Here is an 18,907-nt window from a genome sequence, read left to right on the forward strand (position 1 = left end):
TGATGCTGGTGATATATTCAGAAAAAAAGTATTCTAACTAAAGTAAAACACTTCCCAATGGAACAATAGCTATCTTTGGACAATTGCTAATAAGAGAGCATTACAAGCATATTTTGCCCACCAAGCATATTTTGTCTGCATACATTTTTGCATTCATAAAGAAGGAAATGTATAAAGAGACAAGCAGAACAAACTGCTTCTGCACCAATAACTTCATCCTTATTTTTATGTTGTCATTAGGATGTTACCTTGCTTTATAATACAATATTCTCTCTGAAAGGGAAGAAATGAAAAGGAAGTCAAATTCATCAAGTGGCTCCAGGAGGTGTTATCTGCAGTGTCCTAATAAATCAGTAAATCTCTTAATAATCAAATGCCCTGAATAGATACATAAGAACTGTACTGGTCATACAACTGAGATTGGACCCTGTTGGTACACACTCAAAAGCTACTGATATACAGCTCTGGAGAAAAGCAGGGAGCAATGCCCAAATAACACATACTTATCAGTGTGTTTTGAACAACTGTCCAGCCGGCAGCATCCCAGTGTGAATCCCATGTCTCATGGGTTGCCCAAACTCTCAAACCACTTCAAAGAAGGGTGGTTTGTTTTGGAACCGTGGCAAAGAAATGGCAGGCTATGGAATGGCAGTAACAATCAGGCCCCCACATTGCCCAGTATATTGCTCAACGTGCACCGTGTGTGCTGTCCATAGGCTTTCCCCTGGGAATGGCTTTGGTGTCAGTGTTGTAGTAGGACTGGAGTTCACTGAGGGTGTTGTACTTCTCTGTCAGTCTCTAACACAGTAAAACAGGTTCTCTGGGACTTTGGGATCAACACTAGATTAACTGTGTAAGGTGTGCTACTGGGGAAAAAAAAAGCAAACCAAAACCAAACAAAAAAAAAGCCCACCAAACACTTTTGAGCTATTACAAAGCAATCCAGAAAAAAACATTAACAGAAGGGCAATACCCTCACTCAGCCTGTGCTGTTCTGCAGATAAAGTGTACGCCCCAGTGTGGGATACAGGTAAAGACATGCTGTAAATAGAAATTTGACCTGAAGAACATAAGGGAAATTTCTTTAACACTTTTTCTGCTCCTCACGTTTTAATTTTCCCTTCAAATCCAGGAGACTGTGACAACAGTTAAAAGGAGGCTGTAGCCTCTGACAAATATTCCAACACCAAGGAATATATTTGTTGGTACCTTTAACACTCAGAGTCTAAAAGCCTGAAATCCAAGATGAACCATCTAACATAATCTGAACTATGAGCAACACAATATCTTGAACTGTGAGGTATTCCACAGAGCTCATAAAGCAGCCCCAGCCAAGGGCTACAAGGAGCAATAGATTCTACAGGTTGCTTGTGAACTGAAGGCTGTCACTGATGCACACACAAGGCACCTAACTGGCATAGCCTGTCCTGCCAGCAGCTGCCAGAAAAGCATAAGCAGGAGCTGTGATACGTCACCTTGGGGCCACAACTGCAATTACCCAGCCCTGCATTTACAGGTTCGTGACTTCCTGCAGGAAGGTGCTGGCACCGAAGCACAGGGCTTTCCAGACTGCATAACCAACACAGAACCCTTTCCCCAAGGGAAAATCACACTGTCCGAGCACTGCCTGCCTGCAAATCTTCCATACATTTGCAGCACCTGTTAAAGGAGGAATCCTGCTCCTACAGGGTTTCTCACGCAAGAGGTTCCAAGGCTGACAGGGTAGACGTTTGGCTACGAAGCATCACACATTCCAGCACAGAGGTATGCCACTGTTTCAGCTGAGGGTTGCAGCTACCTGACCTATAGCACTCTATAGTCAAGTACCTACATGCATTTGAAACTAAAAAATCAAGTCCAGCAGCCACATTGTAACTATTACCGCATGACCAATGGTAGACAATGTATAAAAGGGAGGCTTTTCTTCACCTGATATGGTATGTATTTTGTATCACCTCAGTACAAGCAAATTTGTTAGGGAAAGCAGAATCACTCAGTTTGTGTGAGGACATGTGATAGCAAGGCTCTTCTGCTGCATCCTGTTAATTGACAGAAGTCATTGTACTCATGCAAAGGATATTGTCCCAAGTCACAGACACAGGTAGAGTTTGCTATCCACCAGCCCAAATATCTCTTTCAGGGTACAAGCAAGTAGGATCTAAGCAATGATCTTCCAAGGAAAACCCTGGGAAAGCCAGCCTTGTGGTGAAGCCTGGGCCCAAATGTTTGAGTTTTCAACCTAAATTACCAATAAAGCCAAACAAGACTATGTAGCTTGGACTATATACGTAGGGACACTTGTCTCAGAAGTCCAAAGAGATAGAGCAGGTAGCAACAGGCACAATTTGCAACATGGGAAATTCCAATCAAATACAAAGGAATGTTTTTATGCCCTGAAGGTAGTGACAGAGGAGCAGGGACCCAGGGAGGCTGTGCAGATCTCCATCCTTAGAGATGCCCGACACTGACTGGACAAGGCCTCACACCATTTAACGTGGCTGTGCTTTGAGCAGGGCATTTGACACCATGACCTCCACAGACCCTTTCCAATGTAAATTATTGCAACTTTGCTATATTTACCTATTTACAACATAGATTGCTCCCACACTGTCCTGGCATTCCCAGGTATTCCAGGAGATAATTACATAGCCCCAGCTCAGATACAAGGATCCCCAAATCCCTTCCGATGAGCAAAACTACTTGCATCTTCCATGAAGAACATTTATGTGTTTGTCATGAGAAGATGCAGCCATACAGGAAAAGAAAGGGCCACCCCTGAAGTATTTATAGCCTTTCCACTGAAAGACCTGGAACTCAGAACACTCATTTTAAAACAAAGAAAAACAAAACAAAACAAACAAACAAACAAAAAAAACCCACCAGCACACACAAATACACACCCTACTAACAGTATATACATTTGGGGTTGTTTCCACGTAACTTTTGTTGCCCCATCTACTTCCGTTGAAGAACCAAGCTGTCTTGTAGCAGCTTTCTTATATTCCACCTGGTGATAAGTATATACCCTGCAGCAATATGTTTCATAATCTCCTGAAAACATGAAATATTGCTATGCGTAATATGAATACATGGGGACATTCTCATTATATACATAAAAAAAACCCTGTTAAACTCCCACCAAGCTAAGGAATATTTTTTTCCCAATATATTGTTTGCTTCCTTTTGGAAATTCTATCTTTAATAAAAAAGCACCTTCACAGAGGATGTAATGGGTTGCTTAAGACAAGCAAACAAAATCAACCAAACAAAAACCCCACACACAAATCCTGAGAGAAAAGCCATGAGGGGAATTAAACATGTGTGCTGTCAAACCATTAAAAACAAAAATACCAAATGTGCTATATTTAAATTAACTTTAATAAGAAGTACAAAAAGATAATGTTAAGCAATATTTTGCATGTGGTTAATAAATATTCTTCAACAGCAAGCAGTGACACATTCAAACATAAATTCAGTTATTTCTTTTACATTTTAGAAAAGTAACAACTTTTTCCAGTTAAAACAAGGTCACAAATTACAGAATATTATCATCCTCTTTAGTTATTTGTAACTATGAAACCTACTAAATAAGTGAACTGTCACCCAGATTTTATATGATGTTGATGTTCAAGGTTAAGTATACTTACATTTATCATGCAGTTTCTTACTGTGCATATTTGATTGGTGTTTAATTTTCTTTAAAATTATCGGTTCCATCGTTCCTCTTTCAATATTTCTTGTTGATACACTGAAAGCATCTATTTTCAAATTCCTTTACATTTTCATGCCTAAGTGACTCACTAAAGTAGATTTTTCATACAATGCATAAATGCTCTCTGACTCCAGCCCAGCTGAGAAATTGCAAACAATGTCTGAATAAGACTCCACGTTATTTTTACTATTTTCAAGTATAACAAGATTTAGTGTAATCACTTCCATTGAAATTAAAGTGCCTTCACATGTTTCTTAATAAAGTGACTAGAGGAGAGAGGGTGAAGGGGTGCTGTTTAGGAACTGATTTTTTAACAGTTTATAGATACGGTGCATATTGTACATATGTATTCTAATAGATGTAAAGTACTACATTGCATTCCATGCTAATGCTAAGCTACAGTAGCCTATAAACTGATAAATTCAGCCAAAATGAACATCTAATAAAGAATATCAAAAGCAGTTGATCAAAGCAATTTCTTGTTCCATTCTCTATCTCCATCCATCCTCAACAGTATAGGTAGATGGATGAAGTACTGGAAAACAAATACAACACTTTAACCTGTTGAAGCTCACCTCTTTGAATATCAGATGAATGAAAGCACTCAGTGCAATCATTAAAAACCTTGAATGCATAAAGACATGCTCCAGGCCACCTGATCAAGTAAAGTATTCACAATATTATGTAAGGAATTAAAATCTGAGAGCAAAATATAACTTTTAAATCATCCATCGATAAAAATATATTCATATATATTTATGTAGACACCAACACTAGAGGAAGAGTATACATCATCTTGCATATTTTAAAACACCCTCCAAATTCCTTTTTGTGACTGTTATCATCTACTCCTAACTCATAGCACTTGCACAATATTCTTAAAAGGCATTAATATATAGCAGGAATGAAACAGACATCAAGTCCTGTATTTCAGTATGGTTGGCCCTTCTTTTAAGGGCTTATTTTCATGGGTTAAAGAACTAAGCACCTCTGTTCAAAGGAGAGCCCAGGTGTACTCTCATGTGTGCTCCCTCTCTGTAAATGATCCTTACTGACTTCAGTGACATAGATGAAGATCTGGAGGATGCTAACCAGCTTTATTTTAAATTCAGTGCAAATTTTGCCCTGGTCTCAGTCAGAGATGTCAAGCCCGCAGCGTTTAGCCTTTCCCAGTAAGATGTAATAATCACAGACTCCAAAACACGAGTTCAAGGATTCACCTAGAGAGATCTGATTCTAGAAAATTAAATGGTTTAAAGTAGAGGAAGGCAATTTTTTTTTATGTGATTAACATCTGCCATTCATTGAAACCAACTTTGAGCCTTTAGCTTCTACTACTAAAGGTGTGATGATGTTCCTCACTGATTCTCAGATGGCTGGAATGAATAGTTGGGTTCAGAATAGAATTAAAAGTTCTGGTTGTTAGGGGCTTTGGGTTATCTACAGAAATGAGGTGCAGGAGGTCTCCTCAACTGAAAATAAGAGCAGGTAATTTTAAAGGGATACAACTTAAAGTTATATTGCAAAGTGACAGCATTTTAGCAGAAGTTGCACCGTCACTGGGAAGAGGTGGAAGGAATCCTAAAATTGCTTTCTAAAGAACCACTCCCTTTAGTGGAGGCTGAAGTGTGAGCTGACTCTCATATAAATTCACATAATTACTTTAAAACGTCAAAGTCTTTAAGACAAAAGCTTTATAAATGACAACAAATTATACCACATTTAGAGATTCTATTTAGATTTGTTTAGACATTTGTACATTTATCATGCTCTGTGTTTTTTAAATGAAGCAATTTAACTTTCTGGGCTCATTTTAAAATGTTTTCTTCCTCTACTTTAAAATCCATTGCATTGCTTTCTAAATTTTAGCATTGTGTGTCTACACATAATTGGGCATAGACTGATGGTGGTTTCATATCCATACTGAAATCATTTTTCATGCAAATTTTTTAGGAATGGAAACATTCAGGAACGGACTTCATCTATTTTGTGAAAGGCCAAGGTAAAAACCTGTGCACCACTAAGCTTTCAGAATAGGAATGAGAGGTATGGAGGATGGATGCTGACTATCTGTGCTTAAGTGAAAGTCACACCACACCTCTTAAGAAAACAAAACTACAGCTAATGAAGTTCCACTTAATTCCTGAAGCTTCTTTCCTCCCACCACCCTAGATGTCCCATATGGTGGGAAGCTCACAACATTGCATGGTTTTCACAGAGCAGGCAGCAGAAGCCTCTCAGTTTTAAAGGCACAACTCATGTCCCTCAAGTTCAGCAGAATTATACGAGAAGTATTTAAATGTCATATGCTTTAAAAGGTACTTTCCCACAACTCAAGTATGAAGGCTCAGACCCGAAGCTGAAACAAAAATATACATTACCTCCCTCAATGGCTTCTTCCTCCATCATCTCCAAATCCACTGACACAGTAACAAGCCCATTTACTTCTCCTTCCCCTTTCCTCCCCTACACATGCCTACGTCCTCCCAGCTGCTTCTAGTTGCTTTCATGCAGACAGTTTATGGTCACCCCACTCCTGAAAAGTCTCACCACCCCGTATGTTATCTATAATCACTGGGAAGGGAAGGTGATTCAGCAAGGCTCCTGGGCTCCTGTTTGGTGTCTATTGAAGCTCTTTCATGCTCGCTCCTGTGACCATAAAGGCAAGCTCGCTCCTGAATTTACCATAATATTCAGTGGTATGAGTATTCTCCCAAGCAAAAGCTCGTATCTCACATCTACCATAATAATTTCTTTAAGGATGCTCAACAATGCAGCAGTTACAATTTGGATTAACCCAGATGTGGAAGCTGAAGGGAATTTCATTGGCTACAACATAATTGAGAAGTTTGGAAGCCACTCTTTTAAAACCAATCTGTTAAGAAGTCTCCAGCAGACAACCCTGGCTGATAAACCCTGCTGATCTCTATATTCTTCATGCTGATTTATAAATTACTGTTAAATTAACAACCACATGCATTCAGAAGTATGTGCCCCCGTACTACCTTGGAAACCTATTTCATAAACCTCATTCAGAATTATGGTAATTCCAATCCAAGTTTACCACAGTGTTATATCATTGTATTTATTGTATTCTTTCTTAAGTCACATAACTTATGACACCCTGACCCAAGAATAATAGGAAGAATAAATTAGATTAACATATCAACCAAAAATTTCACTCACAGACACCATGTGCAAGTATGTGATAGTGAAGTGACTTGCGTTTGCTCACTCATGCCCTCTCTCACTGCTTGAAGTATTTAAGACCAGCAAACTTTACTCAAATTAAATGGAAGTTTTAGGTATTTGGCACACAAATCTGTGACACCAGCTTTAAAATCCCAGACACAGATTCTGTACTGCTAAGTGGAAAGAAGGTCTAACTCTTGTGTTCCAATATTCCTTGCATGATGCTTGCATTTACTTGAATCTTTACATTCAAATTCACTTATCCAGTTATTAGTCTTACAAATTTGCAATTTATGTGTGGTCAGTTTACTCGCTATAAATGTTTTGGTAGTGAAACAGTAAAGCAGACTCCTTCCTCCTACAGGAGGAGTTTGCCTTAACACAAACCAACTGAACTAAATGGAAAAGCAAAACTTTACTGGAGTGTACGCACTCAAAAGCCTTGCTGATGCCCACAACAACTGCATGTAGATATTTAGAATATATTATTTTTCACTGAGTCATTTTATATAGTATGCCTATTTTTCTATATCAGCATGCAAGAAATGTATCTTTAGCATGTGATAAACACCTTTTTTTTTTTTTTTTTTTCCTGTCTGACTGACACTAAGTATAACAAAAGCATGGAGAAAATGGTCAGTGAATGAAAAAATAATTGTACCCAATACAAGCAGTAGCAGCAGAGTAGACTAACGTAAGACAGTAACAGGCTTCTTGTGCCAACTGAAGATATATATGCTTTTCGTGTGCAGCTCTGCATTACACAGATGTTATCTTCCAGAGAAGACTTGTTGGAGAAGACTTTACTGTTAAAAACCTTTGAGGGGTCTCATTCTTGGATAAGGATGCAAAATCCTTCCTTATCAGTAATCCAGCATGCCTCTGAGCAAAATCATGTTTGCAGGGGGGAGCATTCTGACTATACAGTGTTGTGCATGGAGCAATACACAACATCATTCAAACATTATGAAGGGTTTGGAGTACCTGGGATATGGCCAAGGGTGAAACACAAACCTGTTTCTCACACCCCAGTTCAGTGAGGTTCAGAGAGTCCCTAGATCTTGCCGATGTGAACAGAAGGTAAGAACTCCCACTAAGTCACAGGAAGGAGACCGCAGCTACAGAAAACATAATTGAGCTACTCAAGTTCAAGTGCAGTTTAGCATGGGCCTCCATTAAACTATACAGTCAGAGCCCTTTGCCAAAAACAGAGTTAAAAGTGAAGGGATTTTTTCTACATTTCTAATATTTACAATTATTTGTACATATGTACATATTTATATATTTATTCATACCTGGACAATGCGATGTTAAAGGGATAATCTATAATTTACAAACGAAACATTTTTAAAATGTATAATTATACCATGAAAAAAACCTTTTTTTTATTGCTTGCCTTCCAGCCTTATGCTCATAATCACACTATTGCACACATCTCCATGTTACATGGAAGATCTACATTTATATATAAATATATATGAAAATAAGGATAGTTTTATTTTAATATTCTGAGTAAAGTGCTCATTTTTTAACTACTGTTGATGAGAAAGGTTTAATCTGACAGTTTAGTTAGAGGGACTTCAAGGGATACACACCTTGTCCATGCTTCTCCCTTTCATTTATAACTTATGAAATGTCTTTATTTTTCTGATGTCAACTCTGTCTTAACTATTAATTCTATTCATAATATGCATTTGTGACCTTGGCATCTATACTGTCACACAAAGTACAAAACAGAACCACATTAAAAGCAAAGAAAAAGCAAGAAAATAAAAGAGCAAATGAAAGCAGTGTTTCTCATTGTTGTTTTAGCACATTTCCATGTCTTAAGATACTCTTTTATTTGATTTTAGAAATATTTGTACAACTTTGTTAAACTCTGAACATATCTATTTTATGCACTATACTCAAGTACTGTACAAAACTGCAATAAATGACACTATACGACTACATATGTCTCTACTAGAAGACATCATCATAAAGGTGTATCTTTTTTTAAAGGTCAACTAATAACTGCTAATGTATGTGTGAATCAAAACATTTTTGATTGGCCAAGTATACTAAAATCTAAATACAGTACACAATTATTACTTATGTCATGATTTACCAGGCCTTTAGGGGCATAAAGAATCTTTGCAAAGGCTCAGATGAGAAACAATTTTACTGATCAGTATTAAATGTTCATATAAAATTGCAAATGGCAGCTCCAATTTTGTTATATTTGTGTATAGGAAATACAGTTGATACCTACTGATGACGCATGACCTTTTATTAAAAAAATAACATTCAAATCTTAGCAAAACCATTTATAGTATACAAAGTTGTTGTAAAGTTATGTCAGCGAAATGTAAAGTTGCAATTTACAAAAGCAGCAGTAAATTTTATCATATGGACAATCTCCTGAACTTAAATCATGGTTCTTGTTTCCCTTGAAAACAATGCTTTCTGGGACAAATACAGGTAAGAATTTTAACCACAGGTTTTAGAATATCATTAAGCAAGGAAAAAGAGTGTATTATATTACTGATATACTTAACCCTGAAAAATTTCTGAATGTTTTTATGTATCTGACAATAATCCAATTAAGAAAAAAGGTAAAAAGCAAAAAAAACCCAACTTTGCTGAACCAGACGACCTGGCTTAGCAACATCAGATAAACAAAATGGTGAAAAGAATGAGTTTCACTAGCAGAAGTCAGTTGATACTGGAAATTTGATTAACACTTGCTTTTCCCTGAAATCAATTAGAAGAGTTTATTAACAACTTCAAACAGGACAGAAGTAAGAAAGTTGTGGCTTTTGCCATATAGTAGTCTTTACTACTTCTTCAGACTACCTACTGTCCAGAACATTTGTGAACAGTAGAACTGTATGACCACCATACTCTGTTATGTACATGGGTACTGCTATTGTATGAAACAATTACACCTTTTTTAAAAAAATCACTTTTTTAAATGACAGTTTCTTTCATTAAAGTAGAATTAGTTACTTTATAGAAAAATATTTTAACTTTAAATTAAAAAAATACTGTTCCTAAATAATTATGTAGGATCATATCTTCATTTCATTGTACGGAGAGAATATAATTCTGTGTATTTGAATCCTGGTTTAACAGAACTCTCCTGGGTATCACTTTTAAAGAGCTGGCTATATTTGCCATGGGTGCTATCTGTTTACAGACCCATGAATTAACACTGTGTCCCTCCTTTGGAGATACACAGATAAGACATCTATATACACTCTGTACATAATGGTTCACAGATTAGCAGTTATTAGTCGGACTGTACATAGCGAACAACCTATCTGATTAGAATGATGTTTTAAGTCCTCAGTGCAATTCAGCTTTTAGGTTGATGGCGCAAAGCCAAGTAAGACAGGCTCCCTGTTTAAATATGTAGCCCAATACACTAAATTAAAAGTACCAAATAAGACCGGAAACACTATTCTAGACATTCTGTCAATTTTGCTAACACTGTTGAATGTCTTCTTTGCTTCCTGTGGCTTCGCTTCTGGTTTTGCCTTGTTGGGTTCTGCAGTTGTAGCACTCTTGGAGATGGTTGGTAGCACTGAGTCCTTGGTAATATTTGGAGCATAGTTGGCAACAGCCACTGCATAGGCATTGTTTTTCTTAATGACAGATGCTTTTTCTTTTTTCTATTGAAAGACAGCATGAAGTTAAATATTTAATGTGTATTTGCCAGAATAGACTTAATAAAACATCTTTTCAAATGTTAAACAAATGAGTATGTGTGAGTCTGTTAAAATAAATACCAGAAATACCATACTGATAAATTGAAATATAAAGAAAGACACTCCCCATCTATCCAAAAAGATGGTACAGGTAACATAAGAATGGTCTAAAAACATGGACTCTTGCATCATCAAATGCCCTACCAAAGTTATATGAGGAAGGGTTTGTTACTGCAATTGTAAGGATAAACGGAGAAGAGCTGGTCTTTCTCTAGCTGCTTTGTATCTGGCTCCTGACAATAGAATTGCAAGATCTCTAAAATGTTCTCTGTTAAGAGAACTAGGAGGAGTGAATGGGTGGACTGGGAAAAAAAGATTACCTGGCATTGTAATAAAACGCAAATGAGGCCATCTTTCCCACATAAATCTAGCATCACTATTATTTGAACACCTCATAACATACCACCAATAAATACAAGGATTTCGATAATGGTCTTAAGTTTTTAAGAGATTCTGAAGGTGTGTATTTACATGTACATATACATACACACACACACACACACAGACAGAGGTCAGAAAGAGATTGTGATTAAGATAAAAAACTATTCCAGCCTGGTAGTTGCAGAAGTGAGCTGCAAGAAGTAGCCCAAAAACTGTTTCTGTTTTTCAGAATTATTTTTTTTTAAATGCGTTACATTGATGAAATGGGGATTAGAATCTAAAAAATAACAGAAGGTAAGTGGAATAGAATGACAAGAACTTAATGAATTTAGCAAAGGGAAATTAAGGTCTTGCACCTGGAGAGGACCAACCCCATGCACGAGTACAGGTTGGGGCTAATGGGTTGGAAAGCAGCTTTGCAGAAAAAAGCCCAGAAGGTCCTGCTGGCCACCAAGCCAAGCCCAAGCCAGCAATGTGCCTTCAGAGCAATGAAGGCCAACAGCCTCCTGGGCTGCATTACAAAGAGCATTGCCAGCAGGCGGAGGGAGGTGATCATTCCCCTTGACTCAGCCCTGATGAGATGTATCCGGGGTGCTGGATCCAGTTCTGGGTTCCCCAGTTCAAGAGGGATATGGACATAATGAAGCAAATCCAGTGAAGAACAACAAAGATGATTTAATGCCTGAAGCACCTGAAATATGAAAGGCTGAGAGAGCTAGGACTGTTCAGCCTGAAGAAGAGAAGGCTCAGCGGAGAATCTTATCAATGTTTAAAAATACCTGGTGGGAGAGAGTAAAGAAGACCAGACCAGATTCTTCCCAGTGATATCCAGTGGAAGGACAGGAGGCAATGGGTACAAATTGAAATGCAGAATATTCCACTTAAATAAACAAAAAAGCCTGCTTTACTGTGAGCATGACTGAGCACTGGAACAGGTTGCCCAGTGAGGCTGTGGAGTCTCCATCCTTGGAGATATTAAAAAAACATCTGGACATGACTCTGAGCGACTGTCCCTAGCTGACTCTGCTTGGAGTAGGGAAGTTAAATTCAAAAAGTCTCCACAGGTCCCTTCCAACCTCAGCAATTCTGTGTTTTTACGGGATTGTGTATGCTCTCAAATGGCTAAAGTTCAGCCAATGGCAGTCCAATGGAGAGGCTATGTCTATAGATATATACAGGAGTGTGTAGGTAATGAGGATAGGCTTGAGGTTTTAGACATACAGAGGTACACAGACCAGCTCTGCAGTAAGACTGTAATGCTATAAAATGATTGACTGTTTTGCAGTAAGCCCAAACTAAGGAACTTCTAATAACCTACAGGAGAGAATGGAAGGATTTCCGTTTCTCAGAAAGCATGGCTCTCCATTTGTAATTGAGAAGCAGGCAAATAAATATAGATTCAGTCCACCTCTTCTGCGAAATACAGAATTAAACAGATAAAGAAATAGTTAACTTTGACTCATATAAGAAATCATCAGCTGTTGTACTGGTTTGGTTTGATTTTTAATCTGATGGAAGTGGCACAAATGAGGGAAGACTTGTGATACTTCTCATACAAGTGCATTCCAATTTTTTACTTCCACTGGGAAGCATCTACCCAATTTCCAATTTTGATTTTAAATTAGCTCCAACTTGATATTTATTAAGGACATCTACAAATCTTGATCAGATCTTAATGGTTAGATGTAGTGCCCTAAATACCTTGTCTCAAGAGATGGTATCACATAAAAAGAAAATCTGGGATCAGGTGGGAATTCAGCATTGCTCCTTGTTGACTGGAGCGTGAAAAAGGGCTGATCAAATAGTAGCTTGTCCCTGCACCTGCTTTCCTGTGAGACCAATTCCATGTTGATAACATTCAGATGGGAATTTCCATATGACATGAACACAGATGACTGTCACTGAGGAAACATATTTCACTTTATTTGGTAAAGAGTAAATCTGGCTTTATGTGCACAGATGCATTCAACAAGAGTAAGAGCAAATTAGCAAATCAAATTACTAAAGGAATACTTTAATTATTCTATAATTCCTTCCTTTCAGGCATTCCTAGTGTGTTTTTAAAAGGTACCTGTAATACCATTAATGAGACCTGCATAATAAAGACAAACCATATTTTTGTATGAGAAACTATGAATATGTTAAAAGTTTAGCTTTTTGTTAAGCCAGTTTGAAAGAAATACAGAACTGGGAATGTGAATGATATATAAATCTTAAAATGGAATGGCTAATTTTGTCATTCCTATGGAAGGAATACTACCTAGCTGTTCAACAGCTGCCACTCCTAAGATCACAAGACAACACTGTTATATTCATTTAAAGGAACAGCCAAAGGATGATTGGAGAGTTTATTTAAGGGCTCCCTACATTGTTACAATGCCAGGGCAATGTGCCAGTCTGAAAAGCCTCACTTGTGACATGCTGACAAACTTGTAGTGATTCGATATCTACTTCTAGCATGAGGGAGCAGATCCTGAAGCTATGGATAGTTCATGCCCTTCCAGAAGCCACAGGGAATTATAAACAATGTACTCATTTCCTCTGATTGTCCTTTACCATTAACTGAACATTTTGCTGCTTTATGCATTCAAAGGGCTGAGAAACCATCAGTTAATTAAACTGTTTCACGTCTACTATTACCATCTAGAAAGCAAATAATATTCTATCCTATTTTAAGGAGAACCACAGAAATCAGAATATTCTTGTAAGAAGAAATCCTTTCCCATGGGTAGAATCAGGGACTCAGATAGGACAAAATTATATCGGATAGTAAGTCAGTCAAAACAACAAGTCAGCTTTAACATTTTTTCTGAGTTACTAAAATTATAAACTGTGAAGCCTGACACAAATTTAGGTGTATCACCAGTTCATTTTGTTCACAAAATAAGAAATTCCATCAGGTTAAAATTTCTTCATGATATCACACCTACACTACTATCAATACCAGAAAATTAAGGCATGACTGTGCTTCTGCACCCCCCAAGCATCAATACATCACAGGTGAAGAAGTACTCAGAATTTTGTGCAACTGCTATGTAAATTAGTTTAAAAATGAATGTCTACATATCATTAGGGATAAGTTTCAGAATACTGAAAATGCTCAGAACTTCTAGATTTTGTTATTAATAGTTTTTACATATATGGGCATTCAGTTGTTTTTCTGTTCCTTAGTTACCAGGAAAATTATAATACATTATCTCTTTCTGTAATCTTTTGCTTATTTCCAAATCAATGGGATTAAATAAATAATAGAGTGATTGACCAATATAATCTGGATTAAATTTTCTGAATAAACAGATAAACAGATAAACAATTACATCTGGGGAGTCAAGAAACAAGTCAAGACAGTCCCCAACATAAAAAAAGAGCAACATGCTTGATACCTAAATCTGGATTATTGAGACAAAATGAGATTAGCTACATCAGGGCAGATATATTTTTGTTCAGGACAGAAAATACATCTACATTCTTTTGATATAAATTTTTTTTTTTTTTTTTTAATATAGCCAATTTTGTCAAAACAATATATTACAGCTGGTTCAGTGCAATTGACTAGAAACAGGGCTATTTCCTTAGGACTTACCTTATCATTCACTACACTTTTTCCATCCCAGGCCCATCCTCGTTTTGTGAAATAATTTACTGTTGCAAATTCAATTAATGCAGAGAATACAAACGCATAACAAACAGCAATAAACCAATCCATAGCTGTTGCATATGCTACTTTGGGAAGCGAATTTCGAGCACTGATGCTCAGCGTTGTCATTGTCAGCACAGTTGTTACTCCTGCAAGGGGACAAAAAAACAGAACATCAACAATGTTACTTGGATTTTGAATGTCAACAAAAATGCAAACCAAGAATATTCATGAAACACAATGGAAAATTTGCTTGTCTAAGTTGGTGAAAAAGTGCCAGAACCATGTTGAAGGCTCCATTGGGCGTTCCCTTTGCAATGCTTTAGTTCAATTTTGTCATCTAAACTTCCCTTTTTTAGCCAGCTGAAGATTTTACTTACAGGAGAGAGATAATTCCTTTTTTGTTTGTTTTTGGTTTTGGCTATCAGGACAGGTAAGGGATAAGATTAACAATTTCTTAATGGAATCATAATATCTTGCAGCATTAGAGTAGTAATGAATACGTTAGCATTTGGTGGCTGTAGGTCTGGCACCCATCTTTACTGACCGGTCCACATACATTGACCGTACATATACATTATTAGAGATAATGTTGGGGGAGACATTGCCAGTAGCTTTCTCACTAACCATCCAGCGACACAGATGAGGACATAAACAGGTTTTTGTTCAGATAACACGGATCTTTTCTACAACAGCATATTGATTTGAAATATCAGATTATTATATCTGTGTATAATGTGTCAGCAAACAAGACCCAGGAAGATTGTTGTTCTTTCACTGTGGCAGTTATTAAAAGGCCTTTACAGTACTTTGCACATAATGAGGACCCAGTAGGAAGCCAGGGATTATACTAAAACAAAACAAAACAAAATAAAAACAAACAAAACAGAAAAAAAGATACATGGGAGGACAGAGAACATCTTTCTGAATCTGTTTTAGCAAGTCAAAACCCACAGCCACAAATGCAGTCTCCGTTCCTTAAGTAAATCAGTTCTCCCACCTCGGGCTGAATCACACTTAGACAAACTAAACTATTCCGTTTGTGGCACGCCATTAAATACATCTCCAGAATGAACAGCAACACAAAGTGATATACTTAGCACAGATCAGCAAACCTACACTCCATTATGACAGACAAAAGAGATACCATGGCTGAAATATTAGTAACAGCACATCACAGCTTCAACAACTACACACTCCTAAAACTGTTGTAAGAAGATTCCCAAGAGAAAGTAAAGTCATTCTCCCTAAACCAGATCCTCCACTGTCAGCAATCTGTCACGGGTTCTGCAGGATTGACCTAGCTCAAATTTTCCTTCTGCTACAAGAGAAGCATTTTTAACCACTGTGAGAGGGAAGAGAAGCAGCATTACACCAACTCAGACCTCTTCAGGCTTTTCAATCTCCACCGCCCCCCTCCCCTAAAGAACCTCCACCTCTGAAGGTGCTACAAAGAATGACAACACAAAGCTGAGTGGACTCAGCCTCAGTGCTGCTCTATCTTGATGCACTTCTAAAGGTCTGGGCAGCAAGGAAAATAAGGCACAGAAGCATCGTGCTGAGTCACACAGTATCCAGACACCTTAGCAAACATAATTCTCTAATTGCTCTTTTTCAGTCTCCATAAATTAAATAATTGGGTTTCATCTGGAATCAGCCATGACGCTGTTAGGATCTACCTGCCTATACAACAAAAAGAAAGCAGCTATCATACTATATTGTATGAAAATGCATAGACAATATATTTGGTAAAGAACTTGTTCTCTCCTAACACACAACATATGGCTTAATTCTTTTCAGCACCTCAGGGAAAAGGCATCTGTCTTACATTTAAAATTATCACATGCAAATTTTAACACTGGTCCTGAGCTGCAGATAAATCATTTTAATTATACAGAAGTATCAGTAAAGTGATTATTTCTCAAAGATAAGGTGACCTCATCCACATGTAAATAAGCACAGTTGCTAAGGTACTGTTTTGTTAAAGTCCTACCTTTTAGAATAAACTAATATTCTGGAAGACCCATTGGCTTCTTCAGAAATCTAATTTAAGATTAACAGCTGAACTTTTCTAGTCTTAATTAAAACATCATGAATATACATCTTGTGCCTTGCCACCAGTCGACAATTCCTCTAAAAAGTTCAGCAAACCACACCACTCTGTGACCCAAATGCTAACCAAACAGCACGTTGTCAGACAGCTGCCAGTGCACTGTCATTTATTCCTTTACTCTGTACATTCAGTGATGATCAAGCTACCAGAGTCATTTAACCTGTACTGAGTGGGAAAAAATTGGACAGGTTAATTTAATCTGTGATACCTGCCAGTTTTGGAATCTCTAGCATTTTTATACTTTGATATTGTTCTTCAGTCAAAAGACAGATGATTTTGCACATTATAGTTAATTTGAAAAATCAGTATTATTAAGTCTTCTTTATGAGAAAGGACTGAATGGAAATAAGCCACCTCCTTGTCATGCTAAACCTGAGAGAACTGAAAAATTATTGATGTGGAAGAATATGGTCAACTTGTAAAACAAAACACATTTATTTCACAAAGATAAAACCCCACAAAACACATACACTGACCAGATCAGAAACATTCCTCACTGCATTACCAAATCCAGAACACTAGTGAGCTAAAATTGGTATAAAAAATGGTGAGTGGATTGTCCCCCTACAGCGAGATAGTAAAAAATATTAAAGGAAACCAATCTTCTCCCCTAAATCTTATACTATTCTGAACAGCCTAAATAATTTAATAGGCTGTGTAAAGACTGCACGATAACTCACTATGATATAGAAAGACCATAGTTTATACAGGTCAAGAACTATCTTCTATAGCCCAGCACCCAGCAGATGTGGCACTGAACGGGTGCCAGAACGACATGGACAGGCATCATCTTGTAAGAGACCACAAGCAGCCACCAGTTTGTCTTTAAAAAGGATCCAAAAAATAAACCATTGATGTTTCCCTTCTCTGAAGAGGACCAAATATTTTACACTTGACAGTAAGTATACTCCAACATCTTTACACTTTCTGTTCTCAGCAGTGCATGTCTATAAAATCTAAAGTATCTTCTATCACTACAGGTTTATCCATTCAGGCCAAGACTGAAGCTACTTGATTGCCTAGGATATTATATTTTTTTTTCATGGTGCCACTTTTGCAGCAGCTCATCGGAGAGAGGATATCCATCTCCAGGCTGCAAATTCAATGCTTTTCACTAGCACTTCCACTGGCTGGGGAAAGTACCAGCTCTGTCATGTATTGGATTCCAGGACAGATGGATACTGTTCAAAATGTGTTTAAAGTTAGCCAGCCACCTCTAGGCAAACAGTTTCTGTCACTCAGTGGTATAGGGCACTGCCACGCAACAGTGGAAGAGGTAAACTGAAAAAATAGAAATGCCTAACTAAAAGCATACAGTGGAAATTGGAGGAGTTAGCAAATAAATATTAAAGTTCAAATCTATCAAGATGACAAGTTTATGCCCACATTTGTGTGCAAAAGCCAGGCTAATCCTTGACAGGAAGAAGTTCTTTTAGACCCTAATTTCACCTTTTGTGTATCAACTGACTTTTCTAATTTGAACAGATTTTACACAACTAAATCATGTCCTAGCCTTCTCATGTTAGAATGTGGACATCTCCTTTGAGAACAAAAGTAAAAGGCCTAAATAAAGAGCTACCAAAGGACAATTCTGTAACAAAAGAGGTGCTTCAGCTTTGCAAATTATTTGTATAAAATGCTTAAGATGTGTTCCATTTCTTAAAATGTCATGCTACTACTGCAATTTTATTTTTTCATCACAACACTTTGCAAAGATACATACTGGTTGAAGAACACATCACAAAAGGATTGATAAATTACCTTATTTTATTTTATTTTATTAGGAAGCTAATTCCATTGCTCTATTATTTCACTCTTTCTTTTTCCTTAACAGTAATTGCAAATGTTAGGTAATTAGATCACTCAACCTGGTCCAAAACCTGAATAGATTTATAAATACAAATAACATAGCAGAAAGAAAAGACTTGTCCCTTTTACAGAGAGGCAGATTACTACTTCATTTTATCACTCCAAGAGTAAATAGTTGGAGGTATAAACAAAAGCTTTACAATTCTGGAAATAGTGTAATTTTAAAGTATTATACCATACCATCTGGCTACACACCAAACTGTTTCTTTTTTACTTACACAATGTATATGTATTACTTAAGAATACAATACAAC

General features: G+C 37.1%; 1 protein-coding gene across 1 annotated transcript in view; it reads right to left on the bottom strand.

The window, feature by feature from the left end:
- Window positions 1-3,360: 3,360 nt before the first annotated feature.
- GABRA2 (gamma-aminobutyric acid type A receptor subunit alpha2) overlaps window positions 3,361-18,907 on the bottom strand; it is a 64,617-nt gene continuing 49,070 nt past the window's right edge. The window contains exons 9-10 of the mRNA XM_040594951.1: window positions 14,618-14,820; window positions 3,361-10,557 (exon numbers count right to left, since the gene is read on the bottom strand). Coding sequence (XP_040450885.1) covers window positions 10,249-10,557; window positions 14,618-14,820 — 512 coding nt within the window. The 3' untranslated portion in view covers window positions 3,361-10,248. The remainder of the gene's footprint in view (window positions 10,558-14,617; window positions 14,821-18,907) is intronic.

This window comes from Falco naumanni, chromosome 1 (genome assembly GCF_017639655.2).
Source record: "Falco naumanni isolate bFalNau1 chromosome 1, bFalNau1.pat, whole genome shotgun sequence".
NCBI lineage: Eukaryota > Metazoa > Chordata > Aves > Falconiformes > Falconidae > Falco > Falco naumanni.